Source organism: Myodes glareolus, chromosome 27 (assembly GCF_982192425.1).
Source record: "Myodes glareolus chromosome 27, mMyoGla1.1, whole genome shotgun sequence".
Taxonomy (NCBI): Eukaryota; Metazoa; Chordata; class Mammalia; order Rodentia; family Cricetidae; genus Myodes; species Myodes glareolus.
Genome location: NC_142052.1, coordinates 11,963,741 through 11,985,955, shown reverse-complemented (window position 1 = coordinate 11,985,955; position 22,215 = coordinate 11,963,741). Strand labels below are relative to the sequence as shown.

Sequence of the window (22,215 nt, the reverse complement as noted above, 5' to 3'; positions counted from 1 at the left end):
GTTCAATAAGCAACTAGGTAGGCACATAAAATTTTATTTTTTAGTATTTATTTATTATGTATACAATATTCTTTCTGTGTGTATGCCCTCAGGCCAGAAGAGGGCACCAGACCCCATTACAGATGGTTGTGAGCCACCATGTGGTTGACTGGGAATTGAATTCAGGACCTTTGGAAGAGCAGGCAATGCTCTTAACCTCTGAGTCATCTCTCCAGCCCCCACATAAAAATTTTTAAGCAGGAAGCAGATTGAGAAGATTGTGTCAAATGTGGACCTCCAGTCATAAAGGTGTCTGAGTGAATGACTCAAAAATTAAACTAATTCTGGGCTGAATCAGCTACCTAGGCTGAAGTGGGCCTGAGAAAGCAAACTCCACAGGAGCAGGAGTGGATCCAGTGACCTAAGCCAGAGCAGACCTTAGACAGCAAACTCCACAGGCACAGGTACAGGGGAGCAACTGCTGAGTGAGTGAGCCAGAGTCAGAGGTCGCTGAGGGTCCAGATATGAATCTGAGACTTTCAAGGTAGTAGACCTAAGCCAGGACCCCTGACGGTCTGGGAGTGAGTCTAGGACCTCCAAAGGAGTACGCAGGAACCAAATATCTCTGCAGGTTCAGGCATGAGTCTGGAACCTCAGAAGGAGTCTGGGCGTTGGTCTGGGACATAAAAGGGAATGGGCAGGAACCAGAAACCCCTGTGGGTCCGGGCACTGGTCTGGGACCTCTGAGGGAGTAGGCCTGAGCCAAGTCCTCTGCAGGTTTGGGCGCACCTAAGCCCGGGAATCCATGAAAGTAGACTGGAGCCAGAGTCCTTTATAGGACCAACCCAAGCCTCTGCAGGAACGGATCCAGACCAGGGACAGTTACAGAAAGAGGTCTGAGCCAACAACCTAGGCTAGAGACAGCAAACTCCAAGGGAGTAGAACAAGTTCCTGAGCGCTGAGTGACCTCTTAGCAACCTCCTGGAAAACGGGGTAACTAGGACCATGGCACTGACTGAACATCCATAGGAATCATGGATTCACTGGCACCTAGAAGATTAATCAACAGAATCACAGACAGCCCCAATCATACCTATTAGAGGAAACAATGAGAAGAAAAGGTAAGAACACATGCAACACCACACAGAGCAACATTACACCAGTAAGGCCTAAAGACCCTAAAACAGCAAAACTTGAACAACCAAATATAGATGAAGCAGAAGAAAATGAGCTAAAAAATTATTTCAGGAGAATGTTTGAAACTCTTAAAGAGAAAATGAGAAATTCCCTCAAAGAAATGAAGGGAAAGAAAACAAAATTGGACGACATTAGCAAATCCTTTAAAGAAAACCAAGAAAAAGCAATCAAACATATGAAAGAAACTATTCAAGACTTGAAAACTGAAAAAGAAACAATAAAGAAAATACAAGCCAAGGGAAGTATAGAAACAGAAATCATGATAAAACCCAATATCCATGAAATATGGGACACCATGAAAAGGCCAATTCTAGGAATAATAGGTAAAGAAGAAGAAGTTCAACTCAAAAGCACAGAAAATATATTTGAAGAAAACTTTTCCAACCTAAAGAAAGATATGCCTATGAAGCTTACAGAACACCAGACTGGCTAAAAAAAAAATAAAAAATAAAAAAGTCCCCTCGCCACATAATAATCAAAACATTAAACATAGAGAGTAAAGAAAGAATATTAAGAGCTGCAAAGAAAAAAGGTCAAGTAACATATGAAGGTAGACCTATCAGAATTACACCTGACTTTTCATTGGAGACAATGAAAGTCCGAAAGTCATGGTCAAGTGTTATGCAGACATTAAGAGACCAGACTACTATACCCAACAAAATTTTCAATCACCAGAGAAGGACAAAACCAGACTTAATCAATACCTAGCCAAAAACCCAGCCCTACACAAAATACTAGAAGGAAAACTCCTACCCAAGGAAGTTGGCTACATCAACAAAAACACAGACAATTGATGATCTCATAGCAGCAAATCACAAAGAAGTGAAAAACAAACAAATTAACATCACCAACAACAAAAACTAAATTAACAGGTGATAGCAATCACTGGTCATTAATATCCCTTAATATAAATGGACTCAACTCACCTATAAAAAGGCACAGGCTAACAGATTGGACACAAAAACAGAATCCATCCTTTTTCTGCATACAAGAAACACACCTCAACCTCAAAGACAGACATCACATCAGAGTAAAGGGTTGGGAAAAAAATATTCCAATCAAATGGACCTAAGTAACAAGCAGGTGTAGCTATCCTAATATCTAACAAAATAGACTTCAAACTAAAATCAATCAAAAGAGACAAAGAAGGACATTTCATGTTAGTCACAGGAAAAATCCATCAACAGAAAATTTCAATACTGAACATCTATGCCCCCAATACAAGGGCACCGTCATATGTAAAAGAAACACTCTGAAGCTTAAATCACACATTAAACCCTAAACACTAATAATGGGAGACTTCAACATTCCCCTCTCACCACTGGAAACGTCAGTAAGACAAAAAATGAACAGAAAAATAAGAAAACTAACAAGTGTTATGACTCAAATAGACTTAGGAGACATCTATAGAATATTCCATCCAACAGAAAAGAATCTACCTTCTTCTAAGCACCTCATGGAACCTTCTCAAAAATTGCCCACATACTCAGTAACAAAACAAACCTCAACAAATACAAAAAAATTGGAATAACCCTATGTACCTTATCAGATCACCATGGTTTAAAACTAGAAGTCAACAGCAATACTCATTCAAGAAAACCCACAAACACATGGAAATTAAAAAATGCTCACCTGAATCATCAATTGGTCAAGAAAGAAATAAAGGGAGAAATTAAAGGCCTCCTAAAACTCAATGAAAATAATCACACAACATACCCAAATTTATGGGACACAATAAAAGCAGTGTTAAGAGGAAAGTTCATAGCACTAAATGCCTACATAAAGAAGCTGGAAAAATCCCATACTAGTGAATTAAAAGAACATTTGAAAACTTTAGAACAAAAAGAAGCAAACTCACCTAAGAGAACTAGATGGCAGGAAATAATCAAGTGAGAGCTAAAATCAACAAAATAGAAACAAAGAATCAACGAGACAAAGAGCTGGTTCTTTGAGAAAATCAACAAAATGAACAACAGACATGGAGGAAATCCAGAGAATCATCAGGTCATATCTCGAAAACCTGTACTCCACAAAATTGAAAAACTTAAAGGAAATGGACAACTTTCTGGATAAATATCACTTACCAAAATTAAATCAAGACCAGATAAGCAAATTAAACAGACCTATAACTGCTGAGGAAATAGAAAAAGTCATCAAAAGTCTCCCAACCAATAAAAGCTCAGGACGAGATGGTTTCAGCTTAGAATTCTACAAGATTTTCAAAGAAGAACTAATACCAATACTCCTCAAATTATTCCACACAATAGAAACAGAAGGAATACTGCCAAACTCTTTTTATTAGGCTACAATTACCCTGATACCCAAACCACAGAAAAACATTACTAAGAAAGAGAATTATAGACCAAGCTCACTCATGAACATTGATGTAAAAATACTAAATAAAATACTGGCAAATCGAATCCAAGAACACATCAGAACCATCATCCACCATGATCAAGTCAACTTCATCCCAGAGATGCAGGGATGGTTCAACATATGAAAATATGTCAATGTAATCCACCATATAAACAAACTGAAAAATTAAAACCACATAATCATCTCATTAGATGCCCAAAACACTTTCGACAAAATACAACATCCCATTATGATAAAAGGTCTTGGAGATAGCAGGGATACAAGGAACATACCTAAACATAATAAAGGCAATATACAGCAAGCCAACAGCCAACATCAAACTAAATGGAGAGAAACTCCCAGTGATCCCACTGAAATCAGGAACAAGACAAGGTTGTCCACTCTTTCCATATCTATTCAATATAGTTCTTGAGGTCCTAGCTAGAACAATAAGACAACAAAAGGAGATCAAGCGGCTACAAATAGGAAGAGAAGAAGTCAAATTCTCACTGTTTGCTGATAAGATAGTTTACATAAGCGACCCCAAAAATTCTACCAAGGAACTTCTACAACTCATAAACACTTTCAGTAATGCAGCAGAATACAAGATTAACTCAAAAAAAAAAAAATCAGTAGCCCTCCTGTAGGCAGATGATAAATGGGCTGAGAAAGAAATCATGAAGTATCACCCTTCACAATGGCCACAAATAGCATAAAATATCTATTTCATAGTATCTCTAACCAAACAAGTGGAAGACTTACATGACAAGAACTTTAAATCTTTGGAGAAAGAAATTGCAGAAGACACCAGAAAATGGAAAGATCTCCCATGTTCTTGTGTAGGTAGAATTAACACAGTAAAAACGACTTCTTACCAAAAGTAATCTACAGATTCAATGCGATGCTTATTAAAATCCCAGCAAAATTCTTCACCAACCTCGAAAGAAAGGTACTCAACTTCATATGGAAAAGCAAACACACACACACACACACACACACAAACAAAAAACCCGGATAGCTAAAATAATGCTGTACAATAAAAGAACTCTGGAGGCATCACATTCTCTGACTTCAAATTCTACTACAGAGCTACAGTCTGTACAAAACAGCCTGGTATTGGCATAAAAACAGGAGGGCCAATGGAACAGAATCAAAGACCCAGATATTAATCCACACACCTTCAAACACCTGATTTTTGACAAAGAAGTAAAAATATCAAATGGAAAAAAAAGCATCTTTAACAAATGGTGCTGGCATAACTGGATATCAACATGTAGAAGAATGAAAATAGACCCATATCTATCAACCATGCACAAAACTCAAGTCCAAATGGATCAAAGACCTCAACATAAAGCCAGCCACACTGAACCTTATAGAAGAGAAAGTGGGAAGTACACCTGAACACATCGGCACAGGAGACTACTTCCTAAATATAATCCCAGCAACACAGACACTGAGAAAAACAATTAATGGGACCTCCTGAAACTGAAAAGCTTCTGTAAACAAAGGACATGGTCAACACAAGACAAAACGACAGCCTACAAAATGGGAAAAGATCTTTACCAACCACACATCAGACAGAGGTCTCTAAAATATACAAAGAATTCAAGAAATTGGTCAACAAAAGATCAAATAATCAAATAAAAAAATGGAGTACAGACCTAAACAGAGAACTCTCAGAAGAATCAAAAATGGCTGAGAGACACTTAAGGAAATGTTCAACATCCTTAGTCATCAGAGAAATGCAAATCAAAACAACTCTGAGATTCCATCTTACACCTGTAAGAATGGCCAAGATCAAAAACACTGATGACAACTTATGCTGGAAAGGTTGTGGGGTAAAGGAAACACTCCTGCATTGCTGGTGGGAGTGCAAGCTGGTACAGCCCCTTTGGATGTCAGTATGGCGATTTCTCAGAAAATTAGGAAACCACCTTCCTCACGACCCAGTAATACCACTTTTGGGTATATATCCAAAGAATGCTCAATCGTGTCACAAGGACATGTGCTCAACTACGTTCATAGCAGCATTGTTTGTCATAGCCAGAACCTGAAAACAACCTAAATGCCCTTTGACCAAAGAACGGTTAAGGAAAATGTGGTGCATTTACACAATGGAGTACTACACAGCAGAAAAAAAATAACCATATCTTGAATTTTGCAGGCAAGTAGATGGAGTCAGAAAACATAGTTCTGAGTGAGGTAATCCAGATACAGAAAGATAATTATCACATATACTCACTCAGAAGTGGTTTTAAAACATAAAGTAAAGAAAACTAGCCCACAAATCACAATCCCAGAGAACCTAGACAATAATAAGGACCTAAGAGAGATATACATAGAACTAATCTACATGGGAAGTAGAAAAAGACAAGATCTCCTGAGTAAATTGGGAGCATGGGAACCTTGGGTGATGGTTGAAGGGGAGGGGAGAGGCAGGGAAGGAAACAGAAAAATTTAGAGCTCAAAAAAAATCAATATATATATATATAGTAACCTAGCTCCATCTTTCTCACTAGAGAAATAACAAAAGAGGCCCTAAGAGCCCAAAGATGCCTCAGGATTTTTTTCTTTTTTTCCTTCCAGTTGTCCAAAGGGTGCATTCCAGGTATAAATGTAGTATGGACAGGAGTGTGGGTAGTTTGGGAAATCCCCAGTTTCTTACTAGAAGAGCTGGGGAAGGGATCTTTAAATAGAGGCTTCAAGGAACAGGCTGGAGAGAGGAATCCCCAATTTCTTGTATAATTCTACACATGTGATGGGCAGAACTCAACTTTGCACATGCTACCAAAAAATCCAAAGTGCAAGACAGAAAGGGCTATGGAAATGGAACTAAGATTTAAATCACTGCTCAAACCTCTGACTAACCCATATGTAGTATGTATAAGACAACCCCCACAATGCATGCAAGTCTTTGAAAACGTAACAGATTAAAATGACCTGGTAATCACAAAAGTAAGAGAGAATTTACAGTCTGAATAAAAACTGGATGGCTGTATCTGTTAAAACCGTAATGCCAGGCACAGTGGCATACACTTTTAATCACAGCACTTGAGAAGCAAAGGTAGGTGGGTCTTTGTGTGTCTGAGGCCAGTCTGATCTACATAGTGACTTCTAGGACGGTTAGAACTACATAGTGAGACTCTGTCGAGAAAAACAAACAATAATAACAAAAATAGCAACAGCAAAAACAAAATCAGCTTTGTCTAACTATTATGATAGATATGGAATCTTCACAACACTGGCAGTACCTTAGTCAAAACTTATCCGATACATAAATGTTTGCACACACATGCACACATGCCAAACAGAAACTATACAACTGAAAAGTACAGTACTCATGATACAAAATTTGCTGGGTGGACTCAATACCAGAAGCAAACGAAAAGTGGAATGCCAGTCAACACAAAGATATTGAGGAGCCATTTCCAATTGCAAGAGGTGGAAAAAACAAAACAGGAAAACCCAAACCAACAGAACCCCAGATACAAGTCCTTAGTGTTATTGGAGTTGTTGAAAGTGTAAGATGCCTGCTGGCCTAAATTACCAAACTACTCTATCTCCATCACTTTTTATAAAGCTACCAGCAAATATGTTACACTCAGACTAACCGGCTAGGCTGCACAAGATTTTGATATACTACCATTTATAGCAAATAAAATGTATATTTGGATTTTCTTATATAATAAGTTAGTTTGAATCTAATAAAAAGACTTATTAGATATATACATAAAAAAAACCCAAGCTATTACTTTTAACAGTACTTTAAAAACAAAGAAAAGAACATACAGCATCCCTCACAGAAGTACTTGATTTCTTGAGAGCACACAACTCTTTCTTCTTCTGGTCAATGTAGTATCTAATGTCTGTTGAGAGAAGGACTGAAGGTTAGTAAATTTACAATGACATCTTAAGTGGTAGTAAACTTAGGCTAAGGGTTTACCATCATAGGTAACCCCTAATGTCAAAATTTTTTCTATGTAAAATTAAGAACTAAGGGACAGACAAATATTATAAAAAGATTCTTACCATCAATATGAAGAATCTTTACTCCCCATGATAAGGCATTTGATAGTATACTATTAGCAGGAATAAAATCCTGTAAAAAAAAAGAACAAAAACCCCCAAGTTTATCTAAAAAATTATAATTGTAAAAAAGACATACCAATGTTAATGCCACTGAAGAGTTTATGCGTGTCATTCAAGAATTACAAATGTACCGGGCAGTGGCAGGGGACACCTTTAATCACAGCACTCTAGAGGCAGAGGCAGGCAGGTATCTGTGAGTTCGAGGCCGTGGGTCTACAAGAGCTAGTTCCAGGACAGGCTCCAAAGCTACAGAGAAACCCTGTCTCGAAAACCAAAGAATTACTAAAGTAATGAGGATTTGTTTTCTATTTTGGCATTCTTAAATCAATCCCAATTAAAATATGCCTATGTTTTGTTTGAGACAAGGTCTCACTTTGTAGGCCTGGCTTGCCTGGAAATCAGAATTCCACCTGCCTCTTCCTCTCAAAGTGCGAGGAATAAAGGTATGCCCATTATGCCTGGCTTAACAACTACTGTGTAGTCTAAGGCAAACTCTGGTTTTCCAGTAATATTTCTGAAGGCCACAAGATGGGAGTGTTTCTCCGGGAAAGTGGCTTCTGCTTCAGCTAGAATGAGATGATGCCTTAATTTAAGCTTTTCTCATTAAAAATTAAAGATTATCTTCAGAATATCTGCAATTTTAATTACAAATTCTGCGTGTATGTGGGGTGTACATGTCTGTGTGCAAGCAAAGGCCAAGGTTAATGTTAGGTGTCTTTTTCCAATCACTCTCCACTTTTGATCTTTTAAACAGTCACTTGCTGAACCTGAAAGTCACTAATTGAGCTAGGATAGTCAATAAGCTTTAGGGAATCACTTGCTCCACTCCCACCCCACAAAATACTCCAAGGTTGGGGATTCAATGCACCTGCTGCCGTGCCTGGTTTTTTACTTTTTATGGATTCTGGGCATTCAAATTTAGGTGATCATGCTTTCATGGCAGGCATTTTACCAACTTCACTGCCAGCCCCAAGTTAAATACTTTTTATTACATTTACTTATCCTCCATATGTTCACGTCTTTGTGTGTGTGTATGTGTGTGCGCGCGCACACACACACACACACACACATCAGTGCACACTTGGAAATCAGAGGGCAATTTGCATGAGTCATTTCTTTCCTGCCACCAACTGGGTCCTAGGTATCAAACCACGGCCACTAGTCTTGGCAGCAAGCTGTTTTCGCACTGAAACATCTAGCTTGCCCACAGATACACTTTAAATAATGTCTATAATGTATAAGAGCACTTGGAAGTCAAGCTCTATAGCAAATTTGAGGTCAGCCTAAACTACATAAGAATCTGTCTCAGAAAAATGAGACACCTAAAAGAAGACCAAACAAACAAAAAGAGAGTTTAGTACAGATTTCTTTTTTCCCCCTTCTTGTCTCCTGCCCTGGCTGGCTTTGAACTTCTTAAGGAGCTGAGGCGCTCTTTAACTTCTGATCCTCTAGTTCCCTAATGTGATGACAGACATATGCTGCTATACCTGGTTTATGAAGAGCCAAGGGGCTCATGAGTGCTATACCATCACCGGCCCAACTAAGCTCTAACTGCAGCCCACACAGTGTCAACTTCAAGTTGATACTCACATGATCCTTGACAGCCTTTTCAGCTAATAACTTTCCTCGGCTCAGACACACCTGTTAAGACCGAAAAAGCAAGCATAAAGATTTACAATACTTCATCAGAGAAATGGATAGAAAGGGGAAATCATTAAAGTAGATAAATTTGGTTTATATAAAGTCTCAACAGCTAAGAACACAGCAAATATATGCTCAAAGGTGACTTCATTATTCTCTTGGCAAGAAAGATGTTTTAAAAAAATATTTTTTCCTTCTTTTTTCCCCCAGCAGAGAAAACAAGAACAAAACATCAAGAACAAAAGAAGAAACTGATGAGACCCAAGAGAGTCAGTTCTTATGCATCAGCCGGCATCCTTCTCCTTTTCTCAAGTGATCTCTTTCTGCTCTGTATTTAAACTGCTTCTCATATGGCCACAACAGATAAGGAAGGCATGCTTTAAACGGCAACTTAATTTATGCCAATCTAACAATTTAGATACATTAAGTGTTTTATCTCTCACTCTCTAAATATTTAAGTCAACAGTTTCCTTCCTTTTGTCTTCCACCTCAGTGGCAATGACTCGACAGGAGAGTACTGCCAGTAACTTTTCAGCATGGATTTATAATTTAGTTTATGCAAGGGTCAAGTAGGACACCTTTGTAGGCCTTGTATGTCACATGATCTTTGCCCCAGACTAAAATTCTACCTAAAGCATGAAAGGAACCCTAACATTTATACAGTAATTACACACACATTTTCTACTTGCCACGTAATGTTGTTTTGATTTTTCACCAAACTCTTGGATGTGTAAAATTATGCTTAACTTGTAAACTGTGTGAGACAGGCAGTAATCTGGGACAGGTCGTTTTGTTTTTCTCTACTTTCAAATTTCTTCATAGAATGACTGGCTAGTAACTTTCTTTGTAAATTATTCTAAAAACAAAGCTATCTTCTAAAGTAAAAGTGTGTGTGTGTGTGTGTGTGTACGGAATCAGGGTATGACTTGAGCACACTGTATCATTAAGAAAAAGACAGCCCACGCTAACCACAGTGAGGAAGCCATGCAGCTTCAGCTTTCTAACCGCTCCATCTGTGTGCTATAAGCCCGCTATTCAAAGTCCAGAGAGGTAGAAGCAGGAGGGCTGAGAATTTTGAGGTTAGTTTGGGCTGTGTAGAGAGCCCAGACCAGCCTGAGAGAGTTACACAGTGAGATCTTGTCTCAAAGCAAGAAAGCCTTGAGATCCACTCTTCTCCAGTCTCAAAGCACGTCTAACACACTTACTCTGTCTGGAGACTTAAAGGAACTCCCATCGTGGCTGGGATGAGGTGAGGTGGTTTCCGCAGCATAAGCAGATTCTGGACTTGGTACAGGAGAAATCTGACCCAATGTCTGTGCATACTTTGCTTCCTTTTTATTTGAAACAAGATAACTGATATCTTTGCTGAGAAATTCCTCAACTCGCTAGAAGAAAACAAAGTACTTTTAACAAAATCTCCACAGCTATTTAAAAATTATCCAAATGACAATTTGATGCGATCCGTGTCTTCCATGTGGTACTTCTCGGGCTGTACTTTTTCACGCCAGTGGTTCTCATGTGCTAATACTATTCTTAAGTCCTGTATCCCAGCCATGCAGCCACACTCCCACGGGGCTGCTCTATGTATTTATCCCAACCATGCAGCCCACACTCCCACGGGGCTTCTCTATGTATTTATCCTAACCATGCAGCCCCCACTCCCACGGGGCTTCTCTATGTATTTATCCCAACCATGTGCTTCTCTATGTATTTATCCTAACCATGCAGCCCACACTCCCACGGTGCTTCTCTATGTATTTTGGAGATGGAAATTGAAGTGACTTGCTGGAGTTAGACCAACAAAGTTTTCTGCAGAGGTGAACTGTTCTTTGCCTGTATTATGTAAAAACATTGCACAAACTGGCTACTAAGCACCCAAAATGTGCTTATAACCAAACTATTAAATTTTACTTAATCTTACCAGCTGGTAATCACAGTTCTAAATCATTAAGTTTAAAACATTTTCTAAGGCTTAAACATAGAAAAAAATATATTCCTCAAGCATAAAATTATTAAAAGGAAATGCCCAACATACTTTGTAGTAACACATGTAACACAGTCAATGTTATTAAAGACCACTCATCACTCGGGAAAAGTTAAGCTAAGTCTACTAACACTAGTAGTACTATTAAAACGCACGTCATATAAACACAACTGTCATGCAAGACTAAGAACTAAGCAGAAACAACTAATAGTAAGGAGACCTTGTACAACCTCTATCTAACTTCTTCAGCAATCATATCACGAAAGGCAATAACAAGGTCTGTCAGCAAGAGGCCTCGATGGGTTGGCACACATTGCAGAAGAATAAAACAAACTCCTGTAAGGCTCTCCTGGTTTCCATCTCAGACCGCACATCTTAGATGTGCACACGTAGACACACACACACAAACTCACACACACTGCGTAAACATTTTTTAAGAGGCTAAAAAAAATGAAGTGAAGTTTGTGATGTTAATTTAAGCTATATTAACTCAGAAGTGGCTGCTGAGAGGAGCAACCTTAGAGAAATGCAAACTGTTATATTTTCTCCCAGGCAATATTCATTTTCACTGACCAGCTAATAAAGTATTTATTTATTTATTCCGGAAAATGCAAGCCCTGTATAAAGGCAGGAAAGATATAAGTATACGTATACACTAGTTTAACTTTTTTCTTTCTCTCTTCCTTCCTTCCTTCTTCCCTCCCTCCCTCCCTCCCTCCCTTCCTTCCTTAGTTTTTAGAGATGAGGTTTCTCTGTGTAGCCTTGGCTGTCTTGGAACTCTCTCTGTAGACCAGGATGTCCTTGAACTCAGAGATCCATCTACCTCTGCCTCTTGAGTGCTGGATTAAAGGTGCTTAATTCCACTATGTTAAGTGTGACAAGTCAAAGGCAATCTCCATCTTTATGATGCTTTACACCATCACTACTATCACAGCATTAGGAAGGTTGAGAATCACTGCTCTATGGTCTCTGGACAGATAATTTGAAAATTAAATGAAGCCGTAAAGATAGGATCAAGCTCCAGTGCCGCTGCTCTGGCTATACAAAAGGAAGAGATCTAAGATGGGATGAGCACTCAGTCACTGTATTGTTACCTTTCTCATTGGCTCTAACAGAATACCTCACAAAAGTGACTTAAAACCAGTTTATTCTGACTCAGGATTTGAGGGAATATAATCAATTCAACACAGCAGGAAACGTATGACAGCAGGAGCATGAAGCAACTGATCACGATGAAGCCATGAGGCCACTGCTCTGCTAGTGTTCACAATGGTTTCTTTTTGGTTTTGGTTTTTCGAGACAGGGTTTCTCTGTAACTTTGGCGCCTGTTCTGGAACTAGCTCTTGTAGACCAGGACGGCCTTCTGCCTCCCGAGTGCTGGGATTAAAGGTGTGCACCACCACCACTCAGCATAGTGTTCACAGTTTTATTCAGTTCAGAACATGGAGTTCATGGAGCAGTGCCTCCTTGTCCTACTTTACTTTGTTGCTCTGCTAAAACACAAACCAAAACCAACACGGGGACGAAAGGGTTTATCTCAGCTTATACTTCCAGGTAACAGCCCACCACCTAGTGCAGTGGTTCTCAACTTTCTCAATGCTGCAACCCTTTAGTACAGTTCCTCATGTCATGGTGACCCCAATCACACAATTATTCTTGTTAGTACTTCTTAATTGTAATTTGCTGTTATGAATCATAACGTAAATATCTGTGTTTTCCAATGGTCTTAGGGGTCTCGACCTAGCTGTTGAGAACCACTTGATCTAGGAGAAGCAAGGGCAGGAGCTTGAAGTAATTGAAGCAGAGACCATGGAGGAATGCTGTTACCCATGGCTGGCTCAGCTTGCAGATATCTACATCTTTGATACCCTACTTTCAATTCTTTCAGATATATACCCTAAAGTAAACTGCTTAAAACCCCCTCCCCCCCAAACCATCCATACTGTTTGCGCAGCTGTTGTCTCAATTTACATTCCCACTAACACTGTATCTTCTGATCTTTGCCAGTAGCTACTTTACCTGATGATTAGGATGCTGTGGGGTTACTAATAGATCTTTTCTGAGTGCCTATTTAGGCCCTTCACCCATTATTTATTTTTATGTGTATGAGGGTTTGCTTTTATATATGTATCTGTATGTATGCCTGGTGCCTGAGGCCAGAGGAGGGTGTCACGTCACGTAGAACTATATATAAATGACAGTGAGCTGCCATGTGGATCCTGGAAACTGAACCCAGGTCCCCTGGGTTTTAACTGCTGAGCCATCTCTACAGCCCCCTTAACCCACTGGATTATCCTTCTGTTGAGATGTAGGTCTTCATAAATTCTGTACATAAATCATTTATCAGATATACGATATACAATTTTTCTTTGAAACAGATCTCATATAGTCTAGGATGGCCTTAAATGACTGATTCTCCAGCCCTTGGCCCCCTCCCCACCCCATCCCTAATGTTCTGACTGGTCAGTACCACTGTTTGCATTTTATGCAATGACAGGGACCAACCCCAGATCTTCATGTAGGCCTAGCAAGCAATATCTATTGAGCTAGCACTAATGATTTGTAAAATATTCTCTACCACTCCTCCTCCTTCCGAACCTGCTTCTCTCCCCCAAGAAAGGTTGACGCTAAACCAGAAATTCAACCTCAGCCACAATGGGTTCCTCGAAAGTGACCTGGTCGTTGCTCCCCACCCCAAGGACAGGCAGAGATAAGGAACAGAATGATTCTGACAACTGGAGAATAATCCATTATCTAGACAGTCATCAGCTTTTCATTGGTAACTTGCCTCATGATACTGATGAAAATGAGAAAGAATTTCTTATGAGTTTTGGAAACGTTGTAGAACTTTGCATCAATACCAAGGGTATTAGGGGAAAACTTCCAAATTTTGGCTTTGTGGATTTTTGATGATTCTGAACCAGTTCAGAGAATCTTAATTACAAAACCAATTATGTTTTGAGAAGTACACTTAAATGTGGAAGAGAAGAAAATTGAGAGCTGCCAGAGAGCAAGAAACCAGGGGCGGCAGTGACGACTGTAGGGATGTCAGGTGCAAAGCTTGAGACCCTCCTGGTGGTCCACGTGGAATTGTGAGTTCAGGTGAAATGACGCACGACCGTGATGTAAGAAGACGACTTCCACGAAGTGGCACGGCACAGAAACTTGGTTCCAGAGAGGAACGGGCAAATGGAAGGCTGTTTCACAGGACAACTTCGTTTTAGTTCCACTGTTGGCAAAGTTTTGGTAGTGGTACCTATCTCATCGTGTTTGCATCCTTAAGTTTTTGGCTTTTGAAATGTGCCATTACTTTTCTTTGATGTGAAAAGCATCTTTTGGTTATCAGTTAAATTTGAATGGACATAATTCCCCCAATTTTACAACAGGATTCATATTATTAATTCATAAATCTAGACTTGAAGAATTAAGGACTGAGAAATAACAATATCTTAAACTGTCTATAACAAAATAAACTTTAAAGGACATGTCTATTAAATTCAGGTCATTTGAGTTTAAAAAAATTCTCTGCTGCACATTTTGTTTAATGCCATTTGTGCAACTGGAGAATCTTGCTTTTTTTCTTGGTCCCCCCCCCCCCCCTAACCAACAGTAACTTGTTATGTACTCATCAAAATGCACTATCGGGTATTCTGAAGTCATTAACATTGACATCTGCACCAAGAGATAACAGGGAAAAATATCTTTCAACTTCTTTTTCAGTAGAGAATAGTTTGTGAAATGATGAGGGCATTTTATCTGCTTGCTGTGGCCAGCATGTGCATTCACCAACCTTAAAAAGACTGCAAATATTCCAGAAGGAAAACATTTAGTTATAAATGAAATAACAAAACGAGTACTTCAAATGCTGTGGTCTCAAATACTAGGCCAGATTTAGCAGCTCTGTAGCATAAGAGTTTACGACTTGTCCTCTTGAGTAAAGGGATGGCTGGCTGCTCAACACACTCTTCCTCCTCTTTTCTTTCTTTAAATTGTGGACAATGAAAACTGTTTCCTGTATTTGATTTCTGGTACTGTAATAACCATGATGGTGCCTTCTACAACACATCATCTCAGTCTCGCTGGGATTCTGTGCAGTGTGGTTATCAGTCACTGTGCTGTAAAGCCAACTGGCTGCAAAACGTAGAAAAAAATTATTGATGAATAAAAATTATAGTATCTTTAAAATCAGTACAACGGATGCTTATTTATCTTTTCTTCAGTTAACATCTTCTATGTTCTATGTGGGAGAGAGTCTCATGTGTTTGAAGGGAGAGGAAGTCAGCTGAGTAAATCTTGTTGACTTTTAGCTCAAATTTGAACTGTTATCACTTAATGCTTGAAAAAGTCAAACTTGATGTACATTTTAGTCACATTTTAAAAGCAGTCAGATTCCCCAAAACGGCAAGTAAACTTAAGTGAGGATACTACAATTTTCAGAGGAAAGAATGGCAGGTCCTAAGAGTTGGGGGGCAGAGAATTGTCATTCACTTTGTACAATTCTTAAACTGATGCCAGCACCTAAATGGCTCCTAAATTTAAGTATGGGACAACAGCCTTTTATTTTTACATGAATCTTTGAACAATTCTGCGAGCAATGTTTCTAAATGCTCCATTTACTGTCTGTCTTTATAGCAGGTTCCAGTAAACCACAAGAATGACAAAGATTATCCAGTATTATGGTTGGAATAAGTGTGTGTCACATTTCTCATGTTTCAAGCAAGAAGCGGAGTAAACAAGTGTGACCACTCAAAGCTGCTCGTTGGTTAACATGGAAGACTTCTGCATCCCATCCTAGTGAAAACAAACACACACTTGACCTGGCAGCCAATTGTTTCTGAACTATGTGACTGTTTGCTAGCTATTAAACTATTTTGTTTTTGTCAGCTGGGCAATATGTGTAAAATTTATTGTCTCTTTCCCCTTTAAATGAGGTCTTCCATGTTTGAGGAAACGTCTTACACTATTGTATATATTTTATAGACACAAATTTTTGTAGTTTTAATTTTAGAAGGCTAAGGTTTTTTGTTTGTTTGAAACAGTTTTTGACTTTATAAAGTATAGTACTTGAAGTTTGTACTAAAAAAATACTTTGGAGTTTTGAAGCTTTTATTCAAAATACTTTGAAATAAGTGGCTTTATTGTGAGTGGTTTCCCCCCCAAAGTGTATTTTTCTTTTGTTCTTATTTCCCTCTTCCTGTTGTATGTTACACCAATAAGAGACGAGAGATGTTAAGGTTAATAGAGAGAAGTGGAGCTCAGAGCCATTCAGCTTCATCCAGCCTTTACATACCACAGATGAGACACGAACACATCACACAGAGAAGTTTACATGGTGACTTTACCTGCAGAACTACGGACTTTCAACATTTTGTCCCCCTTTCAGTGACAGACTAAAACATTACTCATCTACCATTACTGTTACTTGCTGACTTTATTTTCCTTTGATGGTGATATTCTATCCTTATGACACTACTGCACCAAATTGGCTTCACCATCTTGGCTTTAGTAAGTATAGAAGACAATGGATTACCATCTTTATTTTGTAATGTGTTAAACATTATATGCTGGTAGAATCTAGTTTAATTGTTTCAGGTGTTAAGTTTCTTTTTGAGTTTCCATTTTGAATGTGTTTGGACTAAAACAATAAACTACTGATGTCTGCAAAAAAATATACTATTCGTTGCCCAGCGAGATACACACATGCTGTATTTACTTAACAAAAGCAGGGGAGATGTTGGAACCCAAAGACTATACAGCAAATGTACAGTTGACAGATTCATAAAGACAGACCCACAAGTGTACAACTTATGGGGTACCCATTTTACAGAGCTGTGGGAACACTTGTCTTTTGGGAAAGCCACTGTTACATCTGCAAAAACCTTGCGAAGCCATGATTCTTCCCTTCAAAAAGGGATTCATTCCCAGAACACCTCAGCAGTGTAACCTCTGTAGGGCAGTGGAATAACCTTGCTCCATTCCCCGACAACAGGAGGTCTTTGAGCGAAAACATTCAGTCTTTGTTCTAACAGTCAAATTTACATAGTCAATCCCTCAAAATTACCTAACAGACCACAGAGAAATGTCTATAGAAGACAAGCACTGAGCAGGAAGGCGGCATGTTCCACCTTCGCTAACAAACAAGTCTGGGTATCCCCAAAGCTGATTATCACAAGAGAGATGAGATGAGGAGAATGAGTGAATTCAGGATTCAGGGATGCTTAGTAAATTTATCTAATGATTTAAGATGTCAGATATTTCCCCTTGAATGCTGGCTCTTTCCTGGGTAGCATCACCTATACTGGAGAACTACTGCTTTGTCAGTTTCTACCTGCCCTTTATTTGATTTTGATATGCATATTATCATTGTCTTCGCCTATAGAATTTTCTAACTATGTCTGTAAAAAACAAAAATCTCGTGGAGAGTAGCCCTTCTTCTTCTTCTCCTAGCTACCTCTTCTGCTCCATGCCCCTTGACTTCACTTCCCGCCCCCCCCCACACACAAAATAAAGAACATGCAGAGGTAATGTACTTGAGTTAATTTTTTTTTTAAACCCTCAGATCCTTGCCTGCCATAGACATCCTATTCTGAGTCGTGAGGGGGTACTGAGGCTGGTACATTGTTTTTGTTTTTGTCATGTTTGGCGTGTCCTTGTGATTCTTATTAATGAAGGAACTCTGGCCAGTCCAAGCATGGTAAACATGACTCTGGCAGGCTTTGCCCTTCTTCTGTATTCCCTCTGCTTTGCTAAACCATTATATTACATTCCTAAAGCTAGCCATCAAGGTCTATTTCCATTTGGCTACTTCTTCTTCCTAAGGCTTACTACCAAGGCCCAGCTATCCAAGTACTTAAGTCCCTAATTAATATGCCCATCCTAACACAGGGTTTCCCCGTGTACTTCTATTTTCCTATGGCCACGTCTTTCTCCTCTATCCAGAGGTGTCCTTTATCATTCCCTCTGTCCCCACAGATACCCCTTCCCCTCTGTCCTCCATATCTTGTCCTTGCCTCTAATTCCCTGCCCTTTGTCCCTCTGGGGCAAATAAATTTTTGTGCTGAGAAGTTGGTCTTGGGGTGTCCTGAGCCAATAATAGTCACTTTCACTTAATCTTCAGAGTATAAATTGCCTGGTGCTCTGAATAAAGTTGGCTACTTCATGAAACTTCAGTTCACTTCATTTATAGGTCCCGCTCTCCCAGATTCATGAATCCAACTACCCTTATACTTACCTTTCTCCAAATGTTTTATTCTAGTCTAAACTGTTTAGAAATAGGCCTATCATTTGTTCTTTTTCTTTAAATTGGTCTCACTAACAAACCTGGCTCTATGTCCTTACGTGGCTTTGACTTAGCTACTTTTCTTAACACTATAAAACAAAGTTTGCTATGTGTGAAAATTGACTGCTATACAGTTCTGTGCAAATCAATATTGATATTAACATGATTTTTTATTAAGACTAGAAAAAAACAGAACTCGTCAATTAAACAGTGACACTTTCGGGGTGATCTAAAGCAAAAGTAATAAAAAGGACAGAAGGGTTATATTAAACTAAAAATTGAGGAAAAACATAACCTTTTATTTGACAAAATTAGTTTGGATCTAGGAATTGAATCAAGATCACTGAATTACAGGAAAGAAATGCTAAAGATCACAAGTAAGTACTTCTTCCCAATAAGAAAGTTAGTGAAGTGTGGAAGTTGGCTCTCTCTTTTTACCATATGGGTCCCAAAGATCACACTTGGGTTATTAGGTTAGGCAGCAAACACCCGTCCTTCAAGCTACCTGACTGACCCAGTACTTTTTACCCTAGGGGAGAGTACAGCTGTGATCTCCAACAGCACAAATCTGCAGCAGAGTTTTTGTCATTTGAGGAAATCACTGGAGTTGATACATCTGGAGTGCCATGGAGAAGCCTCACCTTGAGAAAATCACTTTTGTGATCATGGTAACTCTGTTGCCCCTGAAGTATAAATCTTACACTTTTAATTATGTACACTGAGATACTTGAAACCATGACAGTAAAATCTGATACATAAAAAAACAAAACCTTCCTTAACTATTCTATTGCAGAAGCAATTCAAAATTTGTTTCTTGAACATAGCTTAGGAAGTGCTATGAGGATGGGGGAAAAAGGGGCAGTGGTCAGCTTCTTTTTTAAATGTTTCCCACACTAGGCTTATGGATATACCATTGTCTGAAGCCATCTACTGCTAAAAACACAAACCGAAACATCAGTGATTTAGACCTAAAAGTAAAGACTGGGCAACATATCTGAGAAAGTTATGGAGTAACTATTAGACACCAATAGTTAAAAGAATGGTGGTGTGCCACTTTACTCTGGGAATGAGATTACCAGACAGCGCTTAAGTTTAAAAACAGATATGTTTACACATACCTAAGGAACTAAGTACATACACCATACCTTTGACAGACCAGTCAATGGTGGCATGTCTATCAACCAAGACCTCTATACGTGCAGCCATATGGGTCATTATGATAAACGCTACCATAAATGTGTGATAATGAGTCAACAAAATGAATGGTAGAAAAGTAGGATGTTCCGGGGAGTTGGAGAGCAAGAGTGGAAGGACAATGAAGGTAATGGGGGGTAACTGATTATGCGGCAATTTGTATATGAACGTAATTGACAAGAAAGCAAAAATAAAATTCATTCAAAAAATGAATATGAAAATTTTTTCATATTCAAAGTAAAATTCTATTTATCCCCCACAAAGAAAAGTAGAAAAATTTCAAGGGCAGGGAAGTAAAATATCTTTATTTTAACAAAATAATTAACAAAAATTCTAAGAAATCTGTGAACTACTCTTTTGAATTACAGACTGGAAACAGGAAAACTTTCAGAAACTCAAAATTCCAAGCCAGGAGGAACTTTTGGAACAGTAAAAATCATAATAAGCTCATCTGCTAGTATTTAGGTAATATTAACATTACACCTACGAAATCTTTTAGATTTTTGTCTAAGTTTTCTGATCATCTAAGTAATGTATGTAACAGGGAAGACAGTTTAACTATAACTCCAAAACTGCTGCTTCCCCAGTGATGGGCTTTTGTTGACGCAGGAGTTCTCTCTCTCTCTCTCTCTCTCTCTCACACACACACACATTCACACACAATATTACAAAAGTCATAGATATATTTGGAAGGCAGGTCACCAGGACCAAACCCTCTTTTTCCTTCATACTCAACCAGTTATCACAGAAATATGAACATTTTGTCAGGTTCCAAAAGTCTAAAAAATATTTTCTTTGTCCTTTGGTGTTGGGACTTGAGCACAGAAAATCTTGCACATGTGCAGTAGGTGCTAAACCACTGGGCTATACTCCCAGTTCCTAAATTATTCACTAATAAACAATTCATAGTTTTAGGCTGCTATTGATTAAATAGCTATAATACTCCAAAAATGAAATTCTTTAAAGTGCTAGGATAATTTTTTTTTTTTTTTTTTTTACTTTTTGGGAGTGCGCGGTTTTCACTTACCCCACCAAGATCCTTTATGTCTTTTTGTAGTTTTTCACATATGGTGATAGAAGGCAAGTCAAGGTAAAATATTTTTCCACAGAGAGGCTTATATTTGGATTTTTCCAGTCTATTATCAGTTTTCAGGGATTTCAAGGACGGTCTGTTCTTTTCATTTTTGTCTTGGATGCCACCTGTGATTAAGAAAAGAATCAGGTAATGCTTTATGCAGACCAAAATTGAACAGAAAGGAAAAATTATTCATTGTATCAACTTAAGTAGCTAGAACCTAAACGTGTTCCTAAATACATAGGAGGGAAGCAAGCTGCCTTTGCATGCTTTCCACAAATTCTATACTGGAGACCAAGAGCCGAATCAACAGGATGTGGTCATTATTTATTCCTGCTTCCCTGTGAAGGCAGGGAACTCGACAAAGTCTTTCTGGAAGGCTTACTTTCTCAGGATGCATCTTCATGCACACGCGAGTTATTTATTCATGTCAGGAGTGCTGTGAAAACTCAACACAGGTGTTTCAAAATTTAAAAGCTTATTTACCTAGGCAAGAAGAAAAAAAAAGTATCTACAATAAAGAACCCAATTCTCAAGGGTTACTGAGTGTTCAAATGATGGTTTCATGGTTTTGTCTAGTATTACAAAGAACTAAATGATCTAATTCATGCACTTTGCTTACATATTAAGAACTTAGGCCCACTAGGACATCGCCATTCATCTCCTTATTTTAAAAGGAGATGAGAATGAAGCAACTTCTATAAACTTTTCAAACGCAACCTGCCATCTTATTACCTGGTTAACAGACACTCATGTATGCATCTCTCTCAGGAAAATTTTTTATCATGAATTTTTATCTTAACCGATACAATGCAATTGAAACAAGGCGTGTTTCTCTCTCTCTCTCTCACACACACATTACACACACACACACACACACACACACAGCTTTAATTTTGAGTGAAGAGAAGGAACAGGAGCGGGTGCCTCGGCCGTCGGGGACCCGCGCATTGTCTCAAGCTTGCAGCCCCGGGAATGCGGGGTCGCATCTGCGGCCGGGAGGGCACGAGGGGCCCGGCCCGCGCTGTCCCCCCACGGAGACCGAACGCCTTCAGGGCGCCACCGAGAAGCCACAAGTGTCGCTGCGGCCGAGGCCCCCGCAGGGGCGACTCCCGGGAACCCACCGTGGAGCCGGCAGCGCAGGAAAGGATTAAAGGGACCGCGGCGGGGGAGGGGCTCCGTACCCGGGAGAGGCGCTTTGCTGTGGATCCTCATGGTCTCCAGGTTCATGGCAGCCACAAGGCACCTACATGCTGGGTCCGCACCGGGAGCCGCCCGTGACGGCGGCGAACACAAAGCTCCAGGATCTCCGGGCCCAGGCCGCGGCGCCGCCGTGAGGGGCCGGTTCCGGCGCCGAGCCTCCTAGCAGGAAGGGGCTGAAGCTCCGACGTGTGAGCCGCGGCGGTTAAAGATTTGAAAACG

The 22,215-nt window shown here is 39.3% G+C and overlaps 1 protein-coding gene across 4 annotated transcripts in view; it reads right to left on the bottom strand.

Moving 5' to 3' along the window:
• The window catches only part of Dbf4 (DBF4-CDC7 kinase regulatory subunit), a 34,979-nt gene extending 12,783 nt beyond the window's left edge, over positions 1-22,196 (bottom strand). Inside the window, exons 1-6 of one of the 4 annotated variants that reach the window (XM_087902240.1) lie at positions 21,918-22,196; positions 20,746-20,918; positions 10,467-10,646; positions 9,211-9,261; positions 7,561-7,630; positions 7,321-7,397 (exon numbers count right to left, since the gene is read on the bottom strand). In XM_087902240.1, coding sequence (XP_087758366.1) covers positions 7,321-7,397; positions 7,561-7,630; positions 9,211-9,261; positions 10,467-10,646; positions 20,746-20,918; positions 21,918-22,023 — 657 coding nt within the window. In that variant the 5' untranslated portion in view covers positions 22,024-22,196. The remainder of the gene's footprint in view (positions 1-7,320; positions 7,398-7,560; positions 7,631-9,210; positions 9,262-10,466; positions 10,647-20,745; positions 20,919-21,917) is intronic. The other 3 variants (XM_087902239.1, XM_048433604.3, XM_048433603.3) reach the window with 3 other exon arrangements.
• Positions 22,197-22,215: the final 19 nt, after the last annotated feature.